This window comes from Trachymyrmex cornetzi, unplaced genomic scaffold (genome assembly GCF_001594075.2).
Source record: "Trachymyrmex cornetzi isolate Tcor2-1 unplaced genomic scaffold, Tcor1.1 scaffold248, whole genome shotgun sequence".
In the NCBI taxonomy this organism is placed as follows: Eukaryota; Metazoa; Arthropoda; class Insecta; order Hymenoptera; family Formicidae; genus Trachymyrmex; species Trachymyrmex cornetzi.
Window position 1 is genome coordinate 1,269,547 of NW_017297144.1, and position 12,328 is coordinate 1,281,874.

At 36.5% G+C, this 12,328-nt stretch overlaps 1 protein-coding gene across 2 annotated transcripts in view; it reads right to left on the reverse strand.

Moving 5' to 3' along the window:
• LOC108761456 (RNA-binding protein 24) overlaps positions 1-12,328 on the reverse strand; it is a 30,918-nt gene continuing 18,590 nt past the window's right edge. Inside the window, exons 5-6 of one of the 2 annotated variants that reach the window (XM_018508025.1) lie at positions 2,155-2,540; positions 1-860 (exon numbers count right to left, since the gene is read on the reverse strand). In XM_018508025.1, coding sequence (XP_018363527.1) covers positions 700-860; positions 2,155-2,540 — 547 coding nt within the window. In that variant the 3' untranslated portion in view covers positions 1-699. The remainder of the gene's footprint in view (positions 861-2,154; positions 2,541-12,328) is intronic. The other variant, XM_018508026.1, reaches the window with a different exon arrangement.

The following is a 12,328-nucleotide window of genomic DNA, read 5'->3' on the forward strand; positions in this document are numbered from 1 at the left end:
TTTTACTGTGTATTTGATAAATATAAATATTAAGTTACGTTTCAAAAATTATAATGTGTTACATTTCGATACATCGCCCTGTTGTAATATTTGAAATACAAAATCTAATATCAGAATAACGTTATGTTCGAAAGCCAATAAGACCGTTTGCGCACATAGCTTTTGAATATAGAAACAAAATACATTCATAAGCCTCTCTTTCGGCCCTCAAGTTCTAAATCACTCGCACGTCGAGGATCGCTTTCCCAAACGAGCAAACATCAGCTCATTATATAAATAATTATAATCGTAAATCTAAAAATTGTTGCGTCTTTTCTAAAATTCCGCGATATGTTGGTCGAGCGCGCCAGTATCGGCTCTATGGGAGAAGGGAGAGGAAGATTAGATCGGGGAGGCGAAAAGGGAAGAGTATAGTTATCGTTAGCGAGAAGTTGCGGGTCGCCAATTCTGACGGGTTCGTCAAAGCTCATCCTCTTCGCCTCTTGCGGTTCTCGCGAGTGGTATTTCGATACATTCGCGAGACGTGATCAGGAACATACAGAAATCTTGAAGAATAACTAATAACGAGGAAGATGATGAGCTAATCTCCGAAGACGGCAATCGAGGATCGAATGTTTCGTGCAGCTCTGTGTCGCCCGTTTCTGTCTCGTACGTAAAAGGCTTAGCTGCAACTGTCTCGAGCGGTCTAGTGTTAAAGCTTTATTGCAATCTGGCCTCCTGAGGTGTTGTCTGATACGGCAAACCCGGGAAAGCTGCTCCAGCTGCCGTTGCCGCCGCCGCTGCCGCTGCTGGCAGTCCTGCAGCACCTGGCAAAGTCGCATACGTATACGGTGCCACATAACCCGCTGCGGCTGCGTTAGCTGCAAAGAGACAATTATTTCCCATGAATATTACGTGTGTACATTGAAAGGAAAATTTATTTAAAAAATTTCAATAAATATTTGTTTAAATAATATCACTTGAATATTTACTAAATATAATCACATATTTGTTTGGTACAAGAGAGTCATTAATATTTAACTGTTATTAATGTTTATTTAGCAGATATTTATTTTCGTAAATAAATGTTCAATTATTTATTAGAATTTAGTACATTTTTCTCTCAGTGTATTCAGCATAATATTTAATCTTGTAACTGTTTTATTGAATGGAACTTTTATCACAAAATTCTCATTTATAAATTCGTCTAAAGTTTTACACATAAGAGATAACACAAATCTAATGTACGTATACAAAAATATCGTTCCTCTTGACATAACAGAAAAAGCATTTGCAAGCGATTTGTGCGCGTTGTAAATTTTATTTTGTGCCTTAGTTTTTTCCTTATAGTGCTATTCGCTTGTATGTAATACGTAAAGCGGATAGTGCTTTCTCTCGTTGACCACCATCACTCACCGCGAGAACACCGCCACCATCACCACAGACAGCGCAGACCGACAATACATTATGCATCAATTTTATAGTTCATGAAGCACATGCAATATTTTTAGCTTGTTCATTGTTTATCCATTTTTGAGCATCAAACATCAATTCATCGTGAAGAGATTTCGTGCGCGAACGTATAATGTTACATAAAAAAAATATTTAGTTATTTAAATATATATATATATATATAGTAATACATACTTTATATATTATAGTTGTTAAAAAAAAAGTAAAATAAGAAGAAAAAGGAGATAGCTTGAGAATTTATCAACTTACTTTTCAACTAATATTGACATAAAGATTACAAAATATTCAATGTTCGAATTCGAAATAAAGCGAAATGTATACATCACACAAAAGACGTGGCAGGATTCCCACGAAGAATCCGTCCGGAAATGCTCAAGGCTTTTGGAAAACACAAGGCGTGTGTATAGAATAAGCAATACTTCATTGCATTCGCTTCGTGACGACATACATCTCCGACATCGGAATTATTATTCCCCTAACCATGCATAATTTGGTGCGTAGCAAAAGCTGCACACATCAGGTTACGCGTTTCCCCAATTCAATTCCCTTCGCATTATCCCATGTATCCCCCAACCCGACCCTCTGTGAAAACGAAAACCAGATCCTGTGAGAACTCCGCTTGCGAGTAAGCACTACGAACAGCCCCGAGGAAAGTGCGTCGCAACCCTCCTATCTTCCCTCCCTATCTTTAAGATCTTCTACCGTAATCACGTAGCACGGACGGCAGAAATTGCGGTAGGAGAGCTTTCTCCAACCGTTGCTGATGCGCCAACGTCGCACCGGGTCCGTTTTGCTGTTGCTGCTGGTGGTGTTGGTGGTGGTGTATCGGATAGTTGCTACCCTTGCTCTGGACACTATTCAAACACGTACCAGCCGCGGCCGCGGTGGTGTACGGATATGCCTCGGCGAAGTTGTACGAAGTTCCCGGATAAGTCGCGGCGGCTGCCGCCGCGTTCTGATACTCGTAGAACTGCGATGCCGCGGCGACGGCGGCTGCGTGGCTCAACTGTGTCGTTGGAAGCGGTACCAGACCACCTGGCGCCGCAGCCGCCAGGTAGGGTGATTGGTACACGTAGCCCGGTGGTACCCTGTAAAACGAGAATGACCGTTAGTCATTTACGAATTTGTTGATTCGCGGTCAGCGCTGTCAATGACACTCGAAGATCTAAGGTGGCGGATGTTTGTGAATTAAGTGCAACGCGCACTGATGGCGAGATTCTCATTTTAAAGAAAGAACAAACTGAAACTAGCTAACTTTTATAACATTCAATTCGCACCATTTCGTACGAAATATTATACGAATGTTTACATTTTACAATTTATTCTCTGCGGTTAATCTATTTTGTATGTCAAGCGTGTAAGACTGTATACCGTGGAAAAATAAAACGCCATCTAATCTGTGAAACAATAATTCACAAACAAGTAACTGTTTTGAAGTGGTCGAAAGCCATCGGCCGATACTCTGAACTTTCGAAAAAGATGCAATGAATAAATCTGATAACTTTCGGTCACTTCAATTATATACTTCTCTCATTTTATGAGACATAATGGAGTTAGGAAGGAAAGATAACGTATAGCAAATGTTATTCGTGTCATGATTAGGTGTAAGGTAGACAAATTTTTTCGTGCAACGTGTTTTAACGATTCGCGATGTTCATTCTGAATCGTCAATCGAAGTAAATATTTGAAAATTCGTTTTTACCTCTTGATTATTTTAAGATTACAGTTAAAAACTATCATTGAATATCCGGAGACTCAACGTGATAATGACAAATTCCGCGTGTACGCATGTTTCTATACTATTAATTCGTCAGCACGAAGAGCATGCGCGGCGACAAACTTTCTTTATTGCATTTCGCGCTGCAAAAAGATTCTCGGCTCGACGGTCTTTCGCTCTCGAGCAGCTCTCTACCAACACCAAAAGCACGCAACACCAAAGTCACCAAACGGCAGAGTGAGCGAGGGACCGAGTTCTCTTCAACCGATCTTCGCGCATATGTAAAATATATATATATATATGTACGAATGATTGGATCAAAATGCGTTTCTATATTTCGATAACAATCAGTATACGCGCGTGTATGTATGTAAGCGAGAATATTAAGTGTACAGAATGTTGTACTTCATGTATTCTAAGATAGCATATCTTTGAAAACTTAATTACATCTTTTCGTTTTCTGTGTACTTCAAGATATGCGATCTTAGACCTATGATAAAGTGTTCTGTATAAAAATATTGGAAGTCGCGCGTTTTCTCTTTAAATTTCTGCTAAATCGAATCGAATTTTTCAAATTTATAATAAAACTATCAACAACTTTCTAATTTTCATTAAATTAAATATTTTAGTAATTAAATCAAGAATGAAAATTTTATTAAAGCGAATTTCATTTATAATTGATTGAGAAATCAGATTTTGTTTCACTCTCAAAATATAATTCATTAAGATTCATTAGTTTTTTATAATACAAATTCTTATTCGATCTTTCATTAAATTAAGAAAATAATCAACTCCATATTTATTAGCGAATTCATAAGGAACTAAGAGAAACTCGTGTCTTCTAATATACTGTATGTGTGTTGTGTATGTCCAATGCATTCTGATGTGTCATGTACGATATTACATAGAAAAGCAATCATTAATTTTAAAAAATTACATTTATATCGCGTTTCCAAGATTTTTCTCGATAAAATATATCTAAATAAAATTGAAATATACTGATATCTTAAAAATTTTTATGCATAATACAAAGTATCACTCCGACAAATTTTATCACAGAAAATATACGTCTATATTTTACTTTCAAAAAATCACATTTTCGTAAAAAAAAAAAGAAATCGATTAGCATCAGGATGCACAGTATATGTGTAAGTATGTGCGTGCGTGCTTACGTTCGATGGATATTTCGTTGGAAAAGGAAAACGGGAAAGCGCGGAAGGAAGCAAGTCGATGTGAAAATGGTAACGTTGCTCTCACTGTGGTATCAATAATAAGGCGGAAAACGTACGCAACAATCCAAGAAAAAATCTTTCACGTGTTGGCAAAACAACAGCAAACCAACGACAAACGTGTATGTAGGTGACTGCACGAAATATAAATACTTCTCGGCACACGGCACACGATTATCTAACACCAACGTTAGTACCTAAATTCACAGATCTAAGGAAACGTCTCGAGTTCGCTACTCTCCGATTTTTATCTTTTTTGAATATACTTATAGAGTATCTCAAAATAAGATACACATATATTTTTATAAATACTTAACACTGTCTGTGTACAGATTTAGGGGATGAATTCGATATTCTTATTCATTATCACTTGAATTATAGAATCGTAGGGAAATAAAAAATTTAATTTACTTTGCTACTTGTAATATTTAATTAAAAAATAATAAAAATATTATTTTATATCATACTGTATGCTAACGTGTTAAAAATTACAAAGTTTGAAATTTTATTTAAATAAAAAATCAATAAAATAATATATCACGTCGCGAAAAATGTTTTCAGGACAAGAGAGCAAGTGCGTTTACGCGCTATATTATCCAGTAAACTTGCTCATTACGTTTCGCACGTCATTACAATGACGAGTACAAGCATTGTTGATTGCATGCATTCATGCTTGTGCATCGCATTCGTTACGTATGGTATATCTTTATTGGTTATATTCGATTTTGAACGTGCCGAGTTGTCGAAATTACATCACTTTCAGATTGTTACATCCCCTAATCTGCGATAAAATATTTGGAAAAATATAAAACGTCGCTTATTCAGACAACTCCAGAGTATATTCAAACTTAAAAAAAATCGACGCTAGACGTCTCAAAACGTATCCTTATAAGAAAGAAAAAAAAGATAGTACATCTCACGGCAGTGCCTCTGTCTCCCTTACACTTTGTCTTTTACTCTTTTTTTTGTCTTCTACTTCTTTGTTTTTCTTTACTCTTCTCAAATAATAACACGCGGAAGATTCCGACTGGCGAGCATTCTTCGATCACCCGCGAAATTTGTTCACCGATTCGCAATTGTTTCTTATCGATCGATGTCTATTCTGCGAATACATAAAAATATATGAAATAGGTAAAATTCATTGTCCAAATTCATGTACAGAGTTGAGTTTTAAAATTGACAACTTTACAATTTATCATGTATCATTTTGAATCATTTAGATATATTAATGAACAATAATGAATAATTTCTATTAATGCATATAATTCTAAAATTCTAAAAGTTTGGTTTAATCAATTTGATCAATTTACAAATATTAGTAAAAAACTGAACGTTTAATTCACGGGAACATATTAAAGCGAAGATATATTAAAAAAAATAAGCGAATGTATGGCTGAAAAATTAACAAACGATGACTTTCGAAAATGTGAATAGATAGGTCAACATAAGTTTCGATATCCTATTTTGAAATTAAACTCTTGAGATTACAATTTTATCTCATATAGTATGTTTGCGCTATCGGTATTGAGTAAACTTAATTTACGACACGCGATCTCAATAAGCTGTATTTATAACCGCATGTCATATATAGTTAATTATTATTAATTAAGAATTAAACATATATTCGATAATTGATTAAACGGTAAAGAGCGATAAGGTAGAATTTCGAGACACTAAAGGAGCCCGGCCTCTTTCCCGGAGACAGCCCTGAACTTTTTAGCGGATCGATAATAGCCAGTGTCCAGTCTGCGAAGGAAATCAATATGTCGTCCTGTGGCTCCGAACGACAGAGCTCCTCCGCAACGTCGGATTGGTGCCTGGTGACCATTATCACACAATCGCAAACAATCGAGAGCGCTTCGACACGCGTGTCGTATGTCGCTTAATTCGAACGAACATGTCAAGTCGCGTGCTGCAACGGGGGAGGAGAAAGAATCACAATGGTCGTAAAATCGACGACCTTGAATTGGAGTTGTCATCCAGGATGGATGACCACGCGGTCGATGAACATTACATGACGCGAGGAGGACGAAATTATAATAAAGATAAAAGTAAAAAAAAGAGACATGTCGTTGCTATAACGCTATAATGTCGCATTGCGGACACGAGCGGCATTTTTATCTGCACCATTTGAAGAGGATTCGAGGGAGCGAGAATTCGATTCTTAATAAAAATTTGCATAATAATTTACAAGGTAATTTGTATTATCCGGGAAACATTGGAGCGTGTAAGAAATATATAACGAAAATTACTTCTAAATAAACGTTCTTAGGTAGGAAAAATCGCTTTGTTATACTCTAAGAGACTATAATCTTTCTCTCTCCCTCTCTCTGACTTTCTAATGACTTATTCACAATATAAATAATTTTTCGCATAAGATTTAAAAGAAACTCGAGCAAATTGGACGCGTTTACGAAAGAATGATAAAATCAGCGTCCTTGGCGCAGCGAAGCGCAGCAAACTCGGGAAGCATATAGGAACATTAATGCACTGATGTAATGCACTTTTTTTTTTATCTCAGTTTCGGTTTTAAAATATTGACTTAGTCCAAAGTATTTCGCAAATTATCCGCGACATTAAAGCCGTCTCGACGTTGTTCTTAACTGAGGAGAGATTCGCAAGAGAGCCGAAAAATAAAGATAACAGACACGTACTAGATAAATAAAACTCGACACGTTGCGCGGCAATCGATCTAACTGTACAAACAAACGTACAGAAATTAATAAGGGTATTGCCAATTTTATTGACATCGAAGACTGTCAGCCACCTGCTAGACTTTCCAGTTTACATAAACACATACACAAACAATACTGAAGATTAATTGATGAACGATCGTTGTATAAAAATATCTTCCTTATTCTTTCTAGATTTCTCGTTCTCTCATTTTAGATTTTTCATTAATTTATTTTTAATTCCTGTTAACTTGGAAGAAAAAATAGGGAACAAAATTTTCTAGTTAACAAATGCTGAAAGAAATCTACTCAAAGAAAAATAAAATTATCTAAATATACGTATATTATTTTCTCAAAATAACAGTCTCATCGCATTTTAGTAGCAGGTATTTTAGGACAATTACCACATCGATAGAATTGTATATCTTTGAACGTTTAGGAAAAATATGAGACCACGTGTTATCCTCTATGAGTAAGAAAATCTTTGTTTGGTCCAGAATTATCGAGTTGCATCAACATTTGATATTTTGCATGGTCTGAAAATAAAGCCGCGACACAAAGAACAGGCAGCGCGCGAATAACGTTCCCTCCTTCGTACAGTCTCGCTTTTCCATCGCTTTTTTGCGTCTACATTTTCTATCGTATTTATCTGTCGGTCGCATCTCGCCAAGGTACGTGCATTATGGATGGCTCGCGTGTCCTCAACCCCTCTTTTCCTATTCTATGTGTTCCATTCTGTTCTCCTCGTTCCACGTGTTTCCAGACCGGCGCGTCCAGATGGCAATTTCCAATCTCAATTACCCCCCTCAATTACCCCGTCACTGTTTCCCTTGCACTGAATGATAAGCATGAGGAAATCTCATCAAATGCAGAATCATCGAAAAGTTATCGCGAAAGACACAATAAAATAAAAGTCATGGTTGTGGATTTATTTTTTTTTTGTTACTACCTTTTATTGCGAAGGTTTTTCATATTTTCGTAATACGTAAGAAAGATCGGGATGTATGACTAAACGGTTACTCAGTGACGTTGATAGGAAAAATATTTTTTAATATCAAGTATCAAGGGAACGTTTATGAATTGCTGATATGCCGTGCCATCTACATGGACGAGAAAATATCTTTGCACATCGCACATTCTCGCGGGAATCGATATAATTGATAGGAACATATTGAATGTTTCGATCTTGTGAAAAATTACAAGTGGTACGAAAAAAGATACGTTTTATAGCGAATATCTGAAAATATCTTTCACGATTACGATATTTTTAATATAAATATGTTTAATTTATATTAAGAATATATAATATCGTAATATTTACTTAAGCAGATATAATGATAAAATATAAAGTTTTATCCAAAGTATAAAATTAAATTTGATAGACATTAATCATTTTTGATGAAATCTGACATTTATCTATATCAAGATTTATTATAGTTTGAGGAGATACATGTGGGTTATAAGCTTTCCCTTAAACGTATCTACGCATTTAATCAAATTTCACAGTGCGACATCGTACGAACCGGTATAATTGTTCTGACGAATTTTATCGGAAGCCATAATTTCGTTATAATTTCGTATAGGCCTAGTAATAAAAGATAGACCGCTAATTGATCGCGAGAAACACGCCGATCGATTTCATCGCATCAACGATAAGAAAAACAACGGAGGCGTAGCGGGCACGCTAATTGCATTCACATCATCGGTTTATTTTATACATGATGACGTGGGTAGTCGCAAACGTTACAGATCAAGTTAGAAAAAAATACCGATGATTTTTCAACGCTTAACTTCCAATAATTACTTACGAATAATTTATGTCCATAGCTAAAAGCTTCTTCCAAATCGAATCTCATGATCGTGAAAGAAAAATATTGTTTAACCTTTACAAGATGGAGAAAAAACCACGATAGTGAGACAATGTCATGTTTTGAGGCAAGGAATGCAATGAAATAATAAATTATAACAAATCCTACTCGAGAGAGAGGAAAAGCAGTAAAGTTTTAAAAATAGCTTTCGTTCTTTAAAGGTTAACACCGTTGACGATATCCCGCTAGAACTGTTGAAAATGCCAATTTCTTAGTTTCCTATTCTTGTTTCAATGAAGATTTATTTTGATATTATCAGTATCATTAGAATTATTTGTATACATTCACGTATTTTCAATATTCTGCAAACTGTATATTTAATAAAGAAAAGAAAAAAAATGATATGCTTAGTGGAGCCAAAACGGCTACGTTATCGACGTTTTTAGGCAGTTAATGTTTGGGGGGAAAAAAAAATTAATTTTTTTCCTGAAGAAAGTTTAGTTCAAAATCTAATGCTTAAAGCATTTAATATTGAAGAATACAAATTCCTCAAATTATAATAGAAACTTTCATTTTACTAAGAAATTTTTTTAATTCGACAATGATTTTTAGAAGAATTTATTCATGCGGTGAAAAGGTGAAACAATATTCGTTAAACGTCCTTCGGCCCTTACTTTCTGTCCTTGAAACCTTCGTGTGGAAACAGGGCGGTCGGTTGGTTTTAATGGACGCATAATTTCTATAATAAAAAAACCACGATACAATGTAGGACTTTTTACACGATCGATGTAACATACGACAGACAAAAAAACGTAAATGCATAAGCCACATTATGGCGATTCCCGCGAGAATGAATGCGCACGCTTGTTGCCTCACAGCAATTTAAAAAAAATAGCGTCAGGATCGATAAAAATAAAGGTAATTCCGAGAAAAATTTTATTAGTTAAACAATATAAATGTACAAAAAAAAAATACGATCGAGTAAGATATGCGAAGAGCAACAAGATATTTTACTTGGATAATAGAGTAACATCAAAACAGAAATAACATTGTCAAATTTCAACTGTGTAGAGCAGAAAATAACTCGCCATGTCTATATTTAGAATCAATATCAATTTTCCAATATCACTGCCTCCAAACGTTGTACAGTTAGAAAGGAAATGCATTTTCCGGCTAGTCCTGGCAATGAAATCATGTCGCGCGTCCTGAAATTTCCGTGTCTCTTAGTAAAACGCTAAGCAGAAAGGGCAGCGAGGTGAGGGATACAAAATCGTCTCGCAGTCCCGAAGAGACCCTATATCGTCCCTTCGTAACGAATCTAAGTGACCACCCTCGATTTCCGACGCAAAGTGGCAGCGTACCGCGATTAGAATCTCCCGACTTTTCTCTACATTACCACGCAACTTAATGATATAGTATACGAGGGGGTGAATCGTAGCGACAGGGGTTGTTCAATCAACCCCATTAATTTGTGCTACGACCCCCGCGATTGTTAACGGTGAGGACGATGAAGCGGAAGCGTCCGTTAGCGAAGCGGAAATGACCAAAAACACCTTGCACGATACGTTACGACACGAAGGATCCATAATCTACTAACCGATATTTCTTTTTTTTCTTTCTACATCCATGAGAATGTATTAATCGATAGACTATTGATTTTCGTGAGGTTCAATTTGTGTTATCAAAGGTTCTAAATATACTGTCTTTCAAAAACGACGTGAAATATGTAGAACAAACACAGAAGTCTCACTTTATATATGATTTCTGATGGAGTTGGCACTTTTATGACATGAAAAGAGCGCTATGTGTTACTGAAATATCCAAAGATTTAAATAGATTCAGACCTGAAAAAAGGAGGAGTTAAAAAAGGACCGATTTCTGTCCCTTTCAAACAAGTGTAAATAAAAGGAGTAATATTATTTATAGATTTTGACTTGGACGCGATAAAATTATTAAAAAGTTCGTGATGTTTGGAGAACACTTCGAAAATTGACAGAAACTGGCCTCTTTTTAACATCCTCCTTCGTTGGCTCATCAAAATAATTATATAGGAAATACAAGCATGATGAGCAGCGTTACAAAAGTTCTGACATTCTAGCAATGTTGCAACAAGTTTCAACACTAGCAACCAGCTTGAGATTGTTCTACGTAATTATTTTAAGTAGTCCAACAAAATTTATTTTTAATCTGTATCTAGCTAAATTTTTAGATGCTTCAGGAAAATCATTCTGTTCGTATTCAGATGAAATTTCTCTTTTTTTCAATCAAATATTTTTGGAGACGTTGAACCCTACACGAACGCGAAATTAATTTCGTTAGTTTCGAGAGAGATATTGAGATAATTGCAGAGGAATACAGTTGGCCATCAGAGAACAGCTGAATAAAGAAAACGGCGCTTAGGCCACATTTTGTAGGTTTTCGAATTAACGACACCTCCATTTCGCTCTCGAGCGACGTGTACATAGGACGAGGCACATCGGTCAGATCGTAATCTCTCGCTATCATCTCCTTCCGTATATAATACATATATTCTCGCGCGATTAAGTGTGTCACGGAATGTGGCGACGTGGTCGGTTTTACACGCGTGCGGATGCATCAACGGCACGTGGTGATCCGCGGTCGTGCGTATGCGTTTCCGCATCGCATGCGAGTGCACGTAGACTTACGTGTGTGTGTGTACGTGTACTGGTATGTGTATACTGTCGCATATTCGTAAAGCCACCTGCGCACTGTGTACGCGCATGTGTGCATGGGCGCAAATGTATATATACATGACGTGCCGATGCGCAGTGCACGGATTGTGCGGGCGCCGGCGCCGTGGATAATCCAATGGGATGATCTGCCAATCCTTGGAAAGCAGACCGGACCAATGGTGACTGCGAAAGGGTGGTGCCACGACGACTTAATTGTTCTCGGTAACGCGTCGGCAGATCCGCCAAAAATACGATTCGGCATACGTACGAATTAAGAAACGAGATACACATGCTCTCGCGAAGAAGGAAGATTCTTTATTCTACTACTTGGTGAGAACAGGAAAATGTTTGATTTAGAATTACACGCATGATTGATAAAATAATACGCAATAATTGTAAGGTTCACGTTACTGCTAATATTATAAATCAATCATTGACTTTTTTCAAAATAGGAAAAGTGCACGTTAAATTACGTGCGCGTTCGATGAAAAGATACTATGTACTTTTACTGTGTTATTCGTACACAGCGAGATAGAGAGGACAGATATCAGACATCAGTATAGACACGAAGAAAATTTATTTCTTAACCGCGTCACTCGAAAATATAATTTACATCTATTTCGAAGTGACAGCTCTAAAATTTCGAGAGATCATCCGGAATCGCGTTCTAAAATTCGAGATGCAAGTTTAAATGCGGCCTCAATGTATTTATGTAAATGCGATACAGAACGTTCGCTGCTGTCTCGTAGTGCGATGT